This window comes from Diadema setosum, chromosome 7 (genome assembly GCF_964275005.1).
Source record: "Diadema setosum chromosome 7, eeDiaSeto1, whole genome shotgun sequence".
Lineage (NCBI taxonomy): Eukaryota > Metazoa > Echinodermata > Echinoidea > Diadematoida > Diadematidae > Diadema > Diadema setosum.
The window spans coordinates 30,992,479-31,012,704 of record NC_092691.1 but is presented as its reverse complement, the minus strand read 5'-3'; the positions used below and the strand labels follow the sequence as shown (position 1 = coordinate 31,012,704).

The 20,226-nt window shown below is 39.1% G+C and overlaps 1 protein-coding gene across 1 annotated transcript in view; it reads right to left on the bottom strand.

Moving 5' to 3' along the window:
- The window catches only part of LOC140230622 (SHC-transforming protein 1-like), a 115,863-nt gene that overhangs the window by 39,999 nt on the left and 55,638 nt on the right, over positions 1 to 20,226 (bottom strand). Inside the window, exons 7-8 of the mRNA XM_072310762.1 lie at positions 13,734 to 13,785; positions 1,611 to 1,737 (exon numbers count right to left, since the gene is read on the bottom strand). Coding sequence (XP_072166863.1) covers positions 1,611 to 1,737; positions 13,734 to 13,785 — 179 coding nt within the window. The remainder of the gene's footprint in view (positions 1 to 1,610; positions 1,738 to 13,733; positions 13,786 to 20,226) is intronic.

Below are 20,226 nucleotides of genomic sequence, written 5' to 3'. Positions count from 1 at the left end.
CAAAGGCAGAGCGTATACCGTAAAGCAAGAAATTTTCGCAGCTAAAAATTTTCGAGAATTGGAGCCGTCGGTCCTTTTTTTGCAGCATGAGATTTTCCCAAATTGTCACTGGCATTCAAATGTACAAAGTGTGGACAAGAACTTTCAGGTGAAGTTTAATTTCACAGATCTTGGCTCTCGCAAAATTATCATAATTAAAATGCACGCAAAACAAACCTTCCTTGTTTTACAATATGCGGCAATGGCATCTAATTTTTCCCTTTTTTATGCTGACTAAAACATCTTGAGCATATTACTTCATATTTCTTTTCCCAACATGTAGCAATTGCTGAGAAAATCTACAAAACTATGGTAGTTTGGAGATAGAGATAGTGCTCCATCCTTTTTGCGTACGATCAAGTAGAGCTTGCACTTTGGACCAGCAAAGTGTGGTTGACACATTGTTACAGAAATTAAATAGCGCCACCGCCATTTCAGTTTTTACAGTTATGCCCAATATGGAGAATATGTCAAGGCAGTACTCTTGCATGCCATATTCAGATGAGGGGGGCACATATCTTCCCCTTCAGACAATCTTGTCAACCACCAGGCTCAGGAAAAATGTGTGATGATACACATTCGGACATTTGTACTTCCTCTATCAGCAAAAGAATTACGACTAGGTGGATGTCAGTAAATCATTAACATGCAATTATATGGTAAACTGGTAATATTGGTCTGTATTCTGAGGGCATAATTAGCATTTAATCAGCACTTTAATTTGCGAATGGGTATTCTGAGAGCTTATTCAGGGGATTCATTAACTACTATGACAACAAGCAATTGGCGGGGAAGTCTTATGCGCTTGTGCGTATCAATGGGCGTGCACCTCCGAAAAGACTTAATTGCAGAGTTAATGACAAATCAATGCTCTGTGCATGTAATAGGCAGTAAAAGTTGATCAAAAACTTAATGATCCCAAAGAATTTCATTAAGTACCCTCGGTATCAAGCACTATGTTTTTTTCTTGCCCATAATGATGCTTACCCTCTTCTGTTATTAACAAATGGTTGAATCTCATCAAAAGGCCTGTAGAATTCAGACAAAAAAAATTGGCGAACTTCCGGAATTTTATCATTTTTAAAGAATATAATTAAAGTCCTCAGAACACCAATTATGCGCAAGATTCAGGGGTTATTAACTTCCTGCTTCAGTTACAAAGTTAATCACACACTTAATCAAAACATGAAAATACCACTCCTGGCCATTAAAAAGAACCACAAAAAATCACTCTTTCTGTCATACCTCTTTTCCTACAGTGAAGGAATGACAACACACACACATACAAGGAAAATAATTGGGAATTTTTTTCAACATAAAAATTTTGGGAAGGTGTCTGAGAACACACCACATTATATCTATCTCGAAAATTATTCCTCGAGACATTGCAAAATGAATGATTTAACAATTTACATGTACAGCACGAACTGCACTTTCTCCACATTTGCTGTCCTTTATTACATTCAAAGTTACTCTGTATCCTACCCTTCAGAGAATTTTTTTTTTGGGGGGGACTATTTCAAACTACTTAGTAACCATCTTCTCCATTGAGTTACAGCTGTGAGGTATACCTGTCTTCTGATACAAAGACTGGTGGTGGATTCCTCAGATAGTCCTTGAATCTGATTTCAAAGGCCTGCCCCACAGTGGTGATGACATCTTGTGCCAGGCCAGCCAGACACTCCAACACATGGCACGCTGCAAAGTTCATGGAGAGCAAAGAGAAAGGCAAAAGAAATGTTCATTCACTCATATAAACAGTAATATGCACATCTACAGCTGTACATGGTAAAAAGAAAGTTCCTCAATACACATACACAGAGAAATGGGGTGTGGACTGTGTAATGAGAAATTGTCATCCCAAATTGTCCCCCATTCTAATGAGGGAGCTGTCTCTCAACTCCACTTATTCACAAAAGTACAGTGTACATCACCTCTTGGTGGATGATAATCGATCCTTCAGGTTTATGTGAGGTATATGTAAGTTTCCGACCACACACAGGCATTGAGAATTAAGGAGTTTCTGGGACTAGCACCACACTAGGGCCTTCCGTAGATCAGTGGGTATGACATCAGTCTAGCAATCTGGAGGTTTCGGGTTCGAATCATGATGGAACCCCCCACCCCCATTGTTTTTGCTCAATTTTCATCTACAGTTAATGCCTATTACAAAGCAAAACATTGAATCCTAAAGCTACTTTGCCCTTGGTACAATCATGAAAGGAAGTTGTATTCCCTGTTTATCACTATTAACTACTTCCTATTACATCCAAGGAGATGGGGAAAGTTTTGTTCCTATTTTTTTCTTTTCAGGTGATACACCAAGAAGAAGTTCATTCCTGACATACCATGCCTATTCCAGTTCTCATGATCAAGCAATAAAGGAATGATAAAGGTCTTCTTCAAGGCAAGCTCTGCATACCTCGTTCATGCAACAAACACTCCAGTCAAAACAAAAACAAAAACATGAGAAGGTCCAACATCTGTCATAATTAGAAACAGGATTCAAAGAAGTCTCCGATGCACTGTGCTAGGCATCTATCTATGCCCACTGCATCATGCGACCTTCATTTCTCCAAACCACAATCACAGATGTTGGGGAGCTCTAATGGAACCATGTAAAAGATTTTGCAGCATTAACCGTCTCAGTATCAAGTTGTTTGTGCAAAAGATGTCGCATGATTTAAATCAAGTTTGGAGAAACAGGCTGCAACACAAATGAATAGTAAAACTGAAACCCTGTACCTCTAAATTCTTGTGATGATTAGCAAAGATTTCTTTTAGCCATCGGGGCAAAATGACACTATAAAAACAATCAAGCAAAATCTAAATCATCCACGACTTGACAATTAAAAAAAAAACATCATTTTCTTGAAGAATATATCTATAGAATAGGAGGCTACTTGATCTGCTGCAAAAAAAAATGAGAAAATCAATGTATTCTAATCCTTTTGTCAACTGACTAAGAGTAAAAATTGTCCTCTGAAGATATGCAACAAATTCTGTGGTCACAAAAATCTTTGCAATGAAATCTACTGAGGCAAAAACCACTTTCAGCTCATGAAGCTGATTCCTACATACCCCTACATAATTCATATTTTTCATTTATTTTGATACAGGCATTTGATCTATCAACACAGCAGATCTATACAAACATGGTCACACACACACACACACACACACACACACACACACACACACAAACACTCAAAAACATTTGATCCAGCATTTGAATCCTACTTGGCTTTAAAAAAATGTCGCTGGAAGAGGTATTTTACATAGAATGTTCCTCTTGATATCAATGTGTCCCCCCCCCCCCCCAAAAAAAAAAAGAGGTATCTGGAAACAGTGGGATAATGACAATACCAGCACCATAGAAAGATCAGCACTATAAAACTAGGCCATCAGTGTCGTTCAAAACGTTAAATGAGGCTGCTTTGTGGTGAAACAGACCATATCAGTTTCATTACCGAAAATGAATTATCGCTCTCCCCCAAGGATCTCCAAGCACCTGGTGTGTTACACGATACACCGTAATGGCTCTTCCTTTATTACCGAAAAATTTACTTCCTTAATAATCTCTTGTCGAGTCCCAGGCCAGACCCGCATCAAACTTGTTTCGTGCCTGTCTGCTCATAATCACTCTCCATGGGATGCATTCTGCCCACGGTCTGACATTACCGTTCCGGTGTCAGATGCATCCTACACTTCTCTGATTGCAGACTATCGTGGTCGATCCGGGATCTGACGCCCAATTAATGTCAGCTTGGGATTTGTCATGGCAGTCGACCCTCTGACATTGATGCCATTTAATGATGCGTCTGTCCGCTGCTGCTGTGGTATCTACTACCTCTCTCTCTCTCTCTCTATCTGTTTCTATGGGACGGGGACCCCAATATGGGAAACAGATGTAGCCATTTCTTCATACTTCTTACATATACATCTCCTCATCTGATGTTGTGGACATTCTATGGATTGCAAATGCCTACAGTGTCACAGACCAGTTGATGGACTATGACAACAAGCAACATGATTAACTTTTAAACATGCTGTGTATGTGTACCTACATTCCTACTGCAATACATTTGATTCTTCTTACTTCATGAGATAACATTGTAGCCTTGGCCACAGACACAGGTGAAACACTTTGTTAATAGGGTGACACTGCTCCTATCAAATAATATTTGCTAGCTTGAAATCTCACTGTATCCAAACATACTCCCATTGGAAAAAACAAACTAACAAACATGTTTCTTGAACACAATATACATGCTTGATATAGTGGAAAATCAGTTGTAGCACAGCCTGCTGTATGACCAGGAACAGTCGTTGCCATTACGGTCAAACACTGTTGACTGTACCACGAATTCAGCGTAAATTCATGTTTTACAATCATCACACATTCAAACTAATCAAACAGCACATCATCATGTCATTCATATTGCACAATGTTGCCTTAAAACAATGTCCCTGCCTGCCTGGCAAGACTGACTTGCAGCTTTTTTCCTGTCAAGGTCAAAGGTCTGCACAGTAGTTCCAATTACTATTGACAGAACGAATAATTAGAATCCTTAGATACATTTGTAAAGGGGGCTATTAATATTGTGCACTGCAACTACAATTTTATGTGCATGCTGTATACATGAAAGAGGCAAGGGTTGTACATTGTACAAGTGTATGTGCAAGCTATCATGTGCTACACATCCCTGGGTAAACTTCTATCTTATCCACTGGCATTCTGTCTACGCAATGCGACACGGTTTGTTGACTCCATGTGACCCGTCCCATCCCCTCCGCGTTCTGGACGTCACAGTCGGCATCCCAGTCTCGGTTGCGCTTATCAATATCCATCACGCAAGGTATCATTTCAAATCGGGAATGAAGAGGGAGATAAAGAGGTGAGTGCCCCAATGTCATGCCTGGATGCACCACTCGTCCTTATCTCTCCATAGCAAGGCCCCATTCACATCAAAATATCTAAACTCTATTCCATACCACCTTCTTGGCTGTTAACATAAATACCAACAGGTACCAAATCCTGTGATGGAATAATATTGTAGATATAGACAAGACAGTCCCATATGTAAAGGAACTCAGTGCTGTTCTGTAAACTTAAAAATAAAAACAAAATATACATTGTACTGTGTACGCAGAATATTTCGCTACGTTTTTATTTTCGCGGATTTCGCAAAATCAAAAACACGCAAAAATATTGACTCTAGTGCCGATATGAATGTGACGTACCCATATACATTTCTCCGTTCGGTACAGGACTCCACAATCACAAATTTAACCACTCGTGAAAATGTCGGGCAGTCCCGATTCGTGAAAATTTAGACTCGCGAAATATATGGCGTATACAGTAGCTGGCATTTCCTACTGAGACAAGGTTCTTACAATGTAGGTTCACTCTGGCAATTTCCACTATCATTTCTTCTCCTGAACAGGGTGCACTTGTAGCATATGGGCATTTCACATTCCATCAGTAGTTGTGATATTCACTGTACTGTAGGCCTAATGTCACTATGATGTATTCACAAACAGGTCGGTCCAACCATGCATAACAATGTCAAATTTCCCACCCCCTTGCATGACCTGAATATTTCCACATTGTCACCCAGCTAAAAATACATCTTCACACGCCACTAGCAACATGACCAGAATTCACATTCGTCAATTCCATTCTGTGTTTCTGGGCATAGGGATAAAATTTCCCCTCGCACAAATGTAAACATAGATGTAGTTATACTCTGTGGGTTAAGTAATAGCAAACTGGGGAAGTACATTGTACAATGCAGGATCATACTACAGTCACACCTGCCTTAGCGGCCACCTGTCTATAGCGGCCACCTGTCTATAGCGGCCACTGCAAAATCCCCCCGAGAGAAAAGCCCTGTTAAAGACCCTGTGTATAGCGGCCACCTCTCTAACGCGGCCAGCGGCCACAAATTTTGTTTCCCGCGGGAGATATTAACCTGTCTATAGCGGCCAAAAACCCAATGGAGCCGTAGCCAAGCCGATAATTCAGCGTATTTTTCTGTTTGGTAGCCGTGCGAGCAATGTTCAGTGATCGCCACCGCTGCATTCATCCCTCATTCAGTCATAATAATGCACGATTCTTCACGACAATAAACATGCTACTGTGCAACAATATCATATACACCGGCATGGTTAAATGCATGAAACACGGTGTATGCATACGCACACACATACACTGTACATGTACATGTAAGGATACAACGATGATACATGTACATGTAAGCAATGCACACAAAGTTGGATTACCTGTCTATAGCGGCCACCTGTCTATAACGGCCACTTTTTCTGTCTCCCTTGGGTGGCCGCTATAGACAGGTTTGACAGTACATGTACAAATCACAAGAATGAACTTTGATAGAGCCTGAACACATTGCTTGAGGAAGTGTAACTCCAAAGGAATAATGCAATTTTTCCATGTAAATGCTTGCTGTGTTTGTTAGTAAAACTGCCGCAGCAGTTCGATAAGAAGATCTGTGCCGGTAAAAGCATTCAAAGCATGGGACTTTGGTCAATGTTAATATGCTTGTTGGTGGGCTGAATGCATTGAAGTTATCCTACCATTCATATCTACCCACCAGCTATATTAAAAAGGGATTTGTACACAATATCAAGCATATGGATTATGAACCAAAACTTTACTCATGTCAAAATCATATGAAGCAGTTTTGCTTTGTGATGAAAGCAGACACAAGAAATTTAGAAATACCAGGCAAATTTTCAGCTGGGTATGATTGTCTTATCACTACCTCCTTGTCACGTATACATCATTCATCCTTGTCTTTATAGTAACAGATACCAGTATCTTACTGTCAGTATAAGGAGTGTATCAGTAGAGGCACAATCATCATTCCCGTGTCCTCAAATGGGTGACAGGTGTAGACAGGGTCCTACCTCTCATTAGTTTCTCACTTACAGGACTGAATGGTTTATCAGCTTTACGCTGTACATTTTTTTTTTAAGTTAAAGACTGAATAGTTTCTTCGTTAAAGGTTGAATAGTTTGTTTCTTAACCTGTCTCAAAGCTGAACCCTGGTGGAAGTATGTGCAAAGTCAGCAGAGTTTCTAAAATCTTGTGGGGAAATGGGTTATTATACAGAAAGTTTTTGTTCGTTTCTTTGTTTTGTTTAGTTTTGTTTTGTTTTTAAAGAGGAACCCCTAAGCGAAGAGAATGTGATTTCTTCAGTACTATGAGGCATTACATCCCAGCAATATGAAAGCAATAATATTTACCGGTATGTAAGGAGTGTTCAAAAAAAGAAAAGAAAAAAAGAACATGAAAACTTTCTCAAAAGTATCTATAAAATCTTTGAATGGATACATGAACAGTTTATATCTGGCACGGCATGAATAATATATACATAATCAAGCTTCAGTAATTCCATAGTTTTGTCTTGATCAGGGGTCCAAGGTTTTAGGTTTCAATATTTCAGGTTTAAGGACATACACACACTTTACCCGTGTTACATTGTATGTCTTTATGCATCATAAACTTTGCAGGACCCCTGAAACATTTTGCCAGAGCACAGAACTAGGTCAAGTTACCTGTGACCTGGAATTGAGTCAAGTTACTTTTGAGCACATCATGGTCATTTGAATGTTACACATACCTGGATATCTTCCAGACAGGAGTGGTGCCCATGTTCCAAGGGGTACATCCATATCACTCTTCAACCTCAATCTCATATACTCTCTCCCTCTATCTCTTCCTGATTCTTTCTTTCTTTCTTTCTTTCTTTCTATCTTTTTCTTTTCTCTCTCTCCATCATATTCTTTCAAGTTATCTATCTACCTATGTATACTATCCACCTGTCTTTATACAATGTATCTACTTAATCATCAGGTTTTACTTCCATCCATCTACTTTTCTACCTATCTATATGTCTATCCATCTACCTATCTTTCTGTCTATGATTCTACATTGTTATATCTATCTTTTTATTTGTCTACCTACATACCTGCATATCTACAGCATTGATAGAAGACACAAACACAAAAACTGATATAACAGATTCTTCTTGTTTGCCCGCTACACTGTAAGTTGTAAAACACACACACAAAATGCCCTCAAATCTCTTTCTACTGACCACTACTGATTTTGATTATGAGAATAAGAGATAGGCCACAGCACAGTATAACTTATTATATACCTCATAAGTGAGATTCGTATCTCTGATTGGTCAAAAGTATATCACGTGACAAGGTGTAGTCCCGTCTATCTTGTCTTAGGGTTTTCATGTGAGTGATAGAAAGGCAAAACCCTCGTGATAGAAAGGCAAAACCCTAGTGATAGTAAGTCAAAACCCTCGTGATAGAATTTGTAAACCCTCCGCGACTTTTGTACACATAACAAGTACACTAAACTTCGCGCGCGGTGTCCGCATCCCCGGCCCCTCCAAGGACGTTCACTACGCGCATCGTACAACACATGCACAATCATCCCACTGGCGCACAGCAGGCATGTTTCAACATGGCATGGTTATCGAGCGCTCCTCCGTACAGTTGAATCAAAGATCGTAAACTTTGTCTTTAGGATTTCTTCGGATCCCGAAGTAGAGACAAATCTCAGCATGTTGGAAATATTGAAATATCGAAAACACGAGCGATGGGAAACTGGATGCATATGTAATCTTCTGCCAAGATTTTATGCAGGAGCTCGCCGTAGGCCGGCCGTGTGACTAGAACACTAACCGTGAGTACCATGCGTACTGGCTAGTCTACGAAATGCACGAAAACCATGCAAGCGAGCGTTGTGGCCTGATTTTAGGGCTAGGCCTAAACATTTAGAATTTACTTCGTATTTACCTAGCCCTAACGTTAGATCTTGATGAGGTATATAAAACAAATATTAACTGCTCTGTATTCGGATGGTGGTGGAAATTTATCACTCCCTCGGTGCTTTTCATACCGACCCTTCCATCACCCCTCGGCTAACGCCTCGGGGTGATAGAAGTGTCGGTATGAAAAGCACCTCGGGAATGATAATTTCCACCATCATCCTCATGAGCAGTCAATATTTGTATACTGACGATTTGTAAATGAATATGACAAAATACTATGTATGGCATTCTTTTTGTGAACATATTAAAAAAAAAAAAAAAAATCAGCTGTTATTTCCCACCATGGGGACAATAGTTCTAGGAGGAATGAAGAATAAATATCATCCCTTTTCAAAGGAAAGCTTAATAGCCATCTTCCAACCTGGATGACAACATATTACTGTATTAATTCAATTGCCATTGTAATTAATTCTCCAAAAAACTTTTAAAAAATCAGTCGACTTGTGAAAGTCTAAAAAAAATTAAAATGCAGCAAAATACATGAAACATTTGCCACACAGCTCTGACAGTATAAAAGGAGACATATCTTTGTGGGTCATTCCACCATGACTTTGGAAAAAGCTCAACAATCAAGCCAAAGCAACAAACATTACTTGCAGAAGGTTTTTGTTTTGTTTGTTTGTTTTATAAACCATACTGTATCCCCTTCCTCCCCCTTACTTCAAAATTCTATGGGTTATGGTTTCTTCTGTAAACTCCTGTGCAGCTATAATGTCTGGATGAACTCTCGTAAAATATCATCCCTGAACTACATAGTTAGCCATACCAGCATCACTAGAGATCGTGTTTATGATGTAAACACCATGCACTCGGCTTTAATACGGCAGCATCAAAGCCTGCTGCTACTTCACTACATTCAGATACTTCCACCACTACAACTGTATCTAAGAGGCATATTCTTCCATGCATGAGAAATGTTCTTGTTATACTTATTTTGCATCCACGGAAACCAAACATTCCATACAAATACACACACACACAAATACACACACACACCCACACCCATGGAGTGATACAAGCCGTAAACAAGCACTCCCTTTCTTTAACTACCCAAGCATGTCTGTTTACATATCCCAAACGTAAGCTACATTGTAAATTGTATTAATGTAGAGAACTACTGAGACAGAGTTCTTAGATGGCAAATGCCATTGGAACTAGATTTCTGCAATATTTCCTAATTTATAATATGTGAATATTACTTCAGAATCATAACTGTGCCTTGACATGTTAAGTTTTCAACAAGTTCCCCATTCTACCCCCTTTCATTATTTTGTTTATTTTTCTATCTCTCTCTCTCTCTCTTTTTTCTCTCTCTATCAAACTATGATGTTTCACTTTGCACACGTGGCAGCTATACATTCTTGTCTTGATGTCAAGGGGCCACTTCACATCAAGTTTAGATCGCTACAAGTTACAAACCTTGAAATCAATTTACTCAAATGGGGGCTTACATTGAATTCAAGGAAGCACGCCATTGTTGTTGCATGTTTCTTTAACTTTCATTGATGCTTGTGTTTTTGTTTAGCTGTTGTTGGGTTGGGAGTATACTTGTATAATGTCATGTGTATATACATACATACATACATACATATATATATATATATATATATATATATATATATATATATATACTCCTAGATGGGTCATTTGGAAGACATTTCCATTTGTTTTATATGCAAATTTATTATTACATGTTCAATGGCAGTTTACGCAATGGAGACACGAAAATTGTCTCCTTAATGACCAGTTGTCTCCCTAATGAAGACACTTCCCCCCAATATGTCTCCCTAAGGTGCCAACTAGGGATATATATATATATATATATATATATATATATATATATATACGTGTATATGTATACAAGGAAAAAAAATATACATATACATATGAAGAGTTTGTTCGCAAAAACCGATAAGTCAATATTTGCCAAATGGAGATATTTGCGATGAAAGGTCAAGAAAAATAAAGAGAATAATAAAATTCTTGCTTCTTTTGACCATAACTTCAAAAATGTACCTTTATATGTAGTAAACAATATATCATTTAAAAGGTATTATTTTGTATGTTATGACAGAGACCGCACTTCAAAATCTTCAAAAATGGACTTATCAGTTTTTGCGAACAAACTCTTCATATATATGTTTTTGGGTTTTTTGTTTGTTTTTTTTTTTGGGGGGGGGTGGAGGAATATCACTCATATGTCTAGCTTTTCTGCATGACTATTTGCAGCTCCATTTCACAAGGCATGACTTACAATGTATTCTCTGACACAGAGGCCATCACTGGCACACATCATGCAGACATGTGACACATACGTCTATCTTCTTCCATGGACCAGGTGGGGAGGGTTAGGGGGAGGGGCAGGGGAGGGGCAGGGGGAGGGGGGTCATGAACCATGTCTGAGCCTCCTTCTCCAGTGGCCAGGGGCCTGTCCCTGAATAATCCCCCATGTAACAACCATCGTCTCCACATATTCCAGACGGGGCTGCTAGCGGAAATAAGCCCAATGGATTTTCCACCCCCTGTCCACACCAGATTGATCTCTTAGGATTCTTCACCTGTGTGGCAGTGCGTTCCCATAGCCAACCACACCAACTTTGGCTCACCGGGCCTGCCACGTGCGGCGACTGTCAGAACTGCACCACTTCCCGGGTAACCAAGTAACCCCTGCTGAAAAAACGCTGAGGTTACAAAACAGCCGGGTGAAAACGACGTTGGGATCGCTGACCATATTCGCCTGCGATCACATAATATGTGGAGGAGAAGATCATATTCCAACCGCAATTAACTGGAGGTGTATTTCTTCTCGTGACTCATAAACATGTGATGGTGCACTGACATTCGTGCAATGATTACCTCCTATCATCTTCTTGGGTATGATTATCACTTACTGGCAAAGTCCTATTTTGTCTGCACAAATCTGCAGTCACACTGTAAGCATTATTTCAAAGAAGCACTGCAGTTGATCAGCTTTTTGTAATATGTAAAAGAAATGACTATTTGGCACCATTTATTAAAACGAACCAGAGAGCAAAATGTTTTTCTAGTCAAGAAAGTGACCCAAAGTTTGCAATTTTGTCTTCCCACCCCCACATGACACAAACCAGACTCTGACATTATGAGTAATTATAGCCGTATGTTGCTTTACAAATGCTCTGTGTGACTCAATCATAATGCACCATTGAGAACTGCCATTTTACTAACTAGCCTACAACATCCTTCCCCCCTCCCCCCCCCCCTCTCACGCGGGGGGGGGGGGGGGGGGGAGGGGGGGGGGAAATGTTGTCCTATTTGCATCTCTAAGGACTATGTACTATTTTCTGATTGGGCCTATTCTTGGACGAGGCAACAACAGGTGGAATTTTCCATCAACGTGGGGTGCTGAAATCCACCTTTCTGACCTTTCAAGTCTTGGCACTGTTGGATGAAGAGTTGCATTTTGATTAATGGTGTTCACTGCAGCTCAGTGGCTACTTGTATGCTGAACACAAGTGCGTTGATATACTGGACCCTTATGTGATGAGGGTGGACATGGACTCGATGCATTCAGGCCAGAGTTTTGGACATTAATCAATTCCTACTGAGACAGATTCCTCTTGCTAAATCATTGACTGTACAAGGCCCTTCGCTAAAGTCAAATATAGGCTATCAAATCTACCAAATGATGCACCATGCCATACCCCAAGTACCGTCATACCCTAGGTTATACGACCTTGTGTAGCGCCATCTCATGTTCGTAAGATGTAGAGTTACATATTGCCATCATCATGGCCTAGTTATAGCAGTCAGCAATAGTGATCCCAACGCCAATTCAGCCAACTCACGACAATTTTTTTTTCACTGCAATTACAATACTACTAGCAACATGTTATTACAATTTTGAACAGAAATCAAGAATGAAAACAGTTTAATCCCTAGACTTGTCCAATGATTATCTATTTTATGTCTTCTATGGACTGGTGATGTATAGTGCAGTGCTGCTGTATATGTGTGACACTAAGATCACTGGTGAAGCGTGTGTGATGAGTGCCGATGTTATGATGCTGACCACACAAATTATTTCATTCTGAAACATTCCTTTAACCATGTTATATATAATACTTCTCTTAATGAAGAGAGAGTGTGGGCAGGTATTTTTTATTTCTAGTCAAATTGAACAGACCTTTCATCCTACTAACAACATAAAAGGTTTCATGACAAAATTCTTCAACTTATATTTGATGGACAGAGCAAAGATGACATAAAAAGGAGTGAATTAGCATATGCATACTTTAGCAAGTGGAAATTAAAAACACAAACACTCCAGTTTTGAGTGCAGCAAAGTACATAAACTTTGATATAATGGCAGAATAGATCTATTTGGATGAAACTGCTACATAAAATTTCACTATATGGGACTTTATGCAATACAGAATATTTCCCCCACAAAAAAAAAAGAATGACACACAACACTTGTAAAAACATCAATGGCTCTTCGTGTTTTTGTTGCTTATGCGTCTTCATGTATGTTTGCTCGTTTGTTTGCGTTTTGCGCAAACGAAAGAGTCTTGTTTCAGCTATGTGGAGGTCTCAAATTCTCTGTGCTTTAACCTGTTGGAGGACTGATTGATTTTGCTATGACACGCATTTCCCATAAACACCTGCCCAAGTACACATTGGACTCGTCCTCAGCGGGTTAACAGCAGTACCACAACAATGGCACATAATGTATAATTTGATGTACACAATGTAGAGTGGAGGGTGGTATTATCACATTAGATAGATGATCACGAACACTATTCAGATCTTTTTAAAAAGAATGCAAGTAATTCTAATTACCTCTGCCATTGACCGGATCCTTCGCCACGTACGCCACATAGTTCTGTGTTTCCTGCAGATGTAGGAAGGGGGCAGAGATAAAGAGAAAAAGAAAAGAGATAAAAATATGACCAGCTGATTTAATGACAAGTGCACTACAGTATTTATGTAAAGACCGAGAATGTAACATCATAATTACACTCTGTAATGAAACCAGATAAAACTTTTGTAATAATACATCAAACTTATGAGTCACCAGAGCACTTCAATTCCATATTAAAGATGACAACATCCAAATGATGAAATCATAAATGCTTATTGATTCAAGTGATTCAAAATCTTAAATGTGTAATGATGCAAATGACACAAAACAATAACAGATATTACAGCAGATATTGCACTTTGTAGAAAATGTCTACTGTTTTGTAAACTAGTGCAAACTATTCCATTTAAAGTGGTGGCCAAAGAAAATGTTATGGAGGCTGTGACCAACATGAATCATGATTGAATTAAACATGATATGCTTAATTACTTTTTCAATCATCTGAAAGTAAGCAGTTCCTAGATGTACCACAGTAAATGCCAAATAAAGGTTATGCAGACCCAGCTCACTAATTTTTCTTAAAATGGAGTTTAGTGGCCAACATGCACATGTACGATGACTGCTTAAAAGTTAGCTTTTTTTAATTATTACCATTCATGGTTTATTGAAATTGTGACTTGCAGCAATGAAATTGCTGAATTGCTCACAATTGTACATAAAAGGCATGATGCATACATATAAATATAATAGTACTATCTACTGTAATAGTAATAATGCAAATACAATCAGAAAATTATAATTCTTTGTACATACAGAGTTAAATGCATAAAATATATCTTGATAGGTGGAAGTGTTAATTTACAGTTTGTTTGTTTGTTTGTTTTTTGGGGGGTATTTCATGGAATATCAATAAAACTGTTTTCAACACTGGAATATAATTTTACCTAACGCTTCCTTTATAGATGATCCTTATCAGAGAGTATACTCTTTGTATAAGTTGTATGTCTAGAGGTTCTTTCAGCAATTGTATATCTACATACTAGGTTTTGAAGTGGTATAACACACATCTACCATTTGCCCAATATATGAAGAACAAGCCCCACCCCCCCCCAAAAAAAATGGATGGTGAAAGCCAGTTTTTGTCCACCCTCCCCTCCCCCCCCCCCCCCCCCCACCATGCAGTGCACTTTGCAGATGAAAAGAAGGCGGAATAAACATTTACATCTGTTTGCCATTCAAGATAATCGAGACCCAACGCACTCCTGACAGGAAGGTTGGTTATCAACCCACGTAGGTCTCTAATGTTTACATGAGGGGACTGACGTTACAGCTGCCCACTAACCCCCGTCCACCAAAGGTCTACCAAGAAAATGAGAGGATACGTCCTCAATTACGCAAACGGAAGCACGATATGTTTTGTCAGCACTCGACATTCCCAACAGCGCCAATTATCGAGCTGTATGAATCTTGATAACGGCGATACTTATCCTTGTTGATATGAATGGTAATACGCATGCACCAGACGTAGTTCTGATATGGCCTCAATTTGACATACATGTATACTGTACATATCGTGTCGGGCATAAAAGACTCTTATTATGCTGAAAAAAAGCTTGTTCTGCACCATATTCTCCCTTCTTTATTTCCTCAAAGCATCTGAAAAACTTGGTTCTCTAAGTGGCCAAATCAAAAGATAGCTTGCATTCATTAACATGCCAGGACAATCTTTGAATCCCCACAGCATTTGAAGGGGAGGTTGACCAAAACACGCATACCGATTCATTATTAAATGCAGACAAATGAACGAAACGTATCGGTGGAAGTATGGGAATTTTTTTCATTAATTAAAAAAAAATCAAGACTTTTATAATAAAAGTAGTTGTTATTTCATGGTAACGATTCATGAAAACCATATTTTCACTCCAGAATGGAGTGAGATATTTTGTTAATTCTTTCACCGCAATATTCCTCTATCATAAATCCTCTGAAACCCAACGGATATCCCAAGAAATTTCCCCACCAAGAAGAGAAATCATTATAAATATTCTGAAGGTCTGATAGTGCACATCCACTGATTACATTCTTATACGTGTATGCTTGCACAAACTTGACACATATTTTTCATTGCAACTGATTGACAAACTGCCCTACATCTACGTAAATAACGTTGATGTAGGGCAATTTGTCGATCAGTTGCAATGAAAATATCTCGACGGAAGAATTTCATGAATTTGAATTGACACATATTGTAACCTAAAATTTTATCCTTATCATGATTGAGACTTCATTGCAATGCTTTCATATTTTTTTGATGGTTAAAAATCAAAAAATGGGGCTCTGACTGCCAATTTGTGTAATGAGACCTGCTCAATAAATTGCCGAGTCAAAGATAACAAAAATCCTTGATAGCATGTTTACAAGGGTACACATGTATATTGATTTATTCACATTGTGAAAAAAAATAGGCTATACTGTATATGCTACATATTTCGCGTGGGTTTTATTTTCGCGAATTTCGCGAGTCGGGAGCTATTCGCGAAACTAACAACTCGCGAAAATATTACCTTCCAAAATGAATCCCTTGCCTTGATGATACGAACATTTCAGTACTAGTATACCATGTCACGGCTTACCGAACCGACCATACTGGCTAAGCTTGTTTACGTACATATAGCACGTCCACGTCTAACTACTAGTATACACAGCCCAGTCGCTGTAAATAGCATTCGCAAAGCACAGTGTATTAACAGCGTCTGGGGGTGGTTGCGCTAGTCCACGTCTACTTACGAATACTAAAGTATTGAGTACTCGTACCCCTCGTACCACTTGTCAGGAAATCTAGCGCGATGGACTTAACCACTTCAAAAATGTTGAATTCTAACTTACTAGTTCGCAGAGTTTGGTAAGTTTTTTTCATGCAGTGTATAACTAGTATCATTCTTATTTGCTAGTAAGTTGAAAATTCACACTTTCTTTGCCACTTCATATTTTCTCTGGTCCCCCAATCGCAAATTCAACCACTCGCGAAAATGTGTGACAGCGGCAATTCGCAAAAATTTATGTACGCGAAAATTATAGCGTATACAGTATTATCCTTTCAGAAGAAAAAAAAAAATTAGAATGAGAGCACAAATTTCATATACCTTTGCAAAATAAATTATCCAAAAAAAGTTAGACATGCATAATGATATGCTTTCAAAAAATAGTGAGAAACCTCATTTTACAAACAAACTAGGGTTATCTATGTACTTGGGTAGGTCTTGAAGAAATCCTTCAAAGTTCCCTTCAGACATGCAACAATGTACGAAGAAAAGAAAAATCAATCATCTTCCTCAAATCTCTTCATGGGAAAAAAACAAACAACAAAACAAAACAAAACTACTATCCTGTATTTATCTGTATTTTCCTCTGGCTTTCGATATGGTACGTTTCATTGCCTGCCACAGATGGGGACGTCACCCATGCGTGACCTCTGACGTACAATGTTGTGATGATTTCATTCGAATGTTTCCTTGTGCGGCCTGGTCAGCGTAGGCGCAGCGATGTAACCAGAGAGTCTGAGACCCCAATGTTTTCACTCTCTGTGTTGAATCTTCTTTTTTTAAACAGAAATTACTCAGTTACTCAGTCGCTTGCGGGTGTCTCATTTTTCTGTGGTCTTCGTCATTCGTGTACTGTTTCCAATAATTCCCCTCATTAAACCCCCAATCGAACTAGCATGCCGTGACAGCAGCATTACATCACACGCGACGTCAGCAATATTGGCAGAATGTTTGTCTGTTAAAAAAAGAGTGCCATCGATCGCAAACTCCAACATAAAACAAGTCAGTGTGTGTGTGTGTGTGTGTGTGTGTGGGTGGGTGGGTGGGTGCGGGAGGGTGAGGGAGGAAGGGGATATTTTGTTTACTATACATAACCTGTCACCTACAGGGACCTGATAGACCAGATTTCATACACAGTCTATGAGAAATTGGGAATCTCATGTACACGTGTACAATAAATCAAAATGTTGTACCTTTGATGCCATTGCCAAAATTGGGGGGCTTAAAATGTTTGCAGGTTGTATGTCACCCTCTGAAAAGCCATTGTGAAACAAACGAATCAAAGGTATGCAACAATTTTGTTGATGTTTTTGTGGTGGTGGTAGTCATGGTTTCTGAAATCTACAAAACTGGCTTAAAGGAAAAACAGATTGCTCATACGCCTGCAGAAACTCTTGATTTTTGCTCTATAATTGACACATATGCATGCGTATTAGAAATGTGTGAAATAACGCCGTGACAACACAATTTTAGGTGTGAGTTTCTTCAGTTTGTCTCCCTCTACAAATTAAATTTGTTAAGATCGCAACTGATCTGTAAATTAACAAACATGTCGGTAAAAAGGAACCAGTGGGACTCGAATGTGTCATCTACTGCTACGAATTAAATTTGTAGCGGGAGACAAATTGAAGAAACTCACACCTGAACCTTCACACCTCTGAATAATATCTTAGTTGGGTAACTACAAAAATGCAAAATATTAGCCTAAAAAGCATGCCGACAGTATTGCAGTCTGAGAACATATCCAATTATGATTGCTATATAATGTTTCATAATCAATTATCAATGATTGACAAAATATCAGGCCATAGTTGTATCCATTGATCGTCTGTGCGAGAGTGGATCACATGCAGCTTGTTGGGAAATACTGCTGCTAGGATACAATCAATCATCAAAAAATGTTCTACCTACCAACTACTAAACAGAGAGGGCGCTTCAGAAACACATTGTAAAAGTCTGCTACATTATCATTTCATACTTTTAATCTTTAAGTACTCCAAAGCAATTCCTTATCCTCGCATATCACGTCAGGGAGATAATTTTCTTGTTTGACCCTTTTGATGTATCTCACGCAAATTCCAAACGGTGGAAGATGAATTTTGAGCCCTTCTGAAAAACTATGTTTTGGCTTTAACTCTTTCATTTCCACAGATCCCTATCCATGAATGAGATCCCAATCCCAGTATGAGGTCATGGTCCTGGGAAGGTTAATAACCATGTTTCTCAAGAGTCAGATCTCATTATCTCCATGTGGCCCGACTCCCCATCTAGCTCGCTGTGTGTGGGAGAGAGCACACACCCTCACCACATCCTCAATATCGGTATCTCGCAGCACCACCGAGGTGTCAGGAATCTCGCCCGTGAGTGAAAGTGGCACTTTGATACCCACAGGATGTCAGAATTTCTCACGGCTGTTTGGTAAAATATCTGCACTCGGCAAACGCCATTATACCTGTCTCCCAAGCATTCCTTCTCATCTCAATGTTTCCTTTTCGCAGGTGTAGAAACTTAACCGGGGTTTACTGAAGGCATTTATTCATAAACAGTGGCCTGAAACCAGATTAATATCATACGCTGATGAGTAGTTTCCTGCTTTCCGCTTCCCACATGCAAATAATCAAAGGTGTGAGAGTTTCACACAATCACTGAAAAACCAAAATGACTTTATTGATACAAGTGGCACTATATCTCACAAACCATAACGAGCAATTACACTTGGTCAGTTTCACATTCACAGCCATTGACTTTCTGTACTAGTGAAAGCAGAATAGCAACTCTTATGAATGATGTATGTGTATAGGCTCCTCATCTCAGAAATATTTCACTCTTAAAGGCTTCTCTGAAATGCTAGGCTCAGAGGTAGCCAAGTTCTTGTATCATAAATGGGGAATTCACAGATGACTATCTATTTCTTAACAAATGAAGGGTCGAGAAATGATACAGGTTCCATATGATCAGATATGACACATCAAATAGGGCACTGCTACTGAATCATCCACAAGAGGCATGATTTTTCATGATTTTTATCAAATTTCTTGGTTACAAACCATGAAGTGAGAAAAGTGAGGTAATAACATTATATACATTGTAGATGATGACTGGCGGGGAAGGGAACATACCGAATGTTCCACCCGAAGGGTTTGAAATGCTATTTAGGGAGGATATAAGTCCCGAGACGAAGTCGAGGGACTTATAGCCTCCCGAAATAGCATTTCAAACCCTGAGGGTCGAACGTTTGGTATGTTCCCGACAACAAAAGTCATCATCTGTTATAATATATGGGTTAGTCAAATACAATCATTATCAATTGATTTCACGCTCTGAAAGTGGCGCATCAAACCGTACCACCGTACCTTATTGATATCATGGTACGCTCAGCGTAAAAAGGTCCAGCACGCGCACAACGCACTCGATCGCGCTAGCTCACGCAGAGCCAAATTCACTGTGCGCGCGGGTATTTGTTACGTGAAAATGTTTTCCCATGGGAGAACATAACAAGAATGTTCGCCCATGGGCGAACAAAACGAATGTACCTCCATCACGTGACTGTGTTTAGCCAATCACTAACCGGTATTTGACTAACCCATTTAATATAATGCCATATCTTTGTAGCATATGAGATTGCTACACTGCTACTCATTGGGAACAT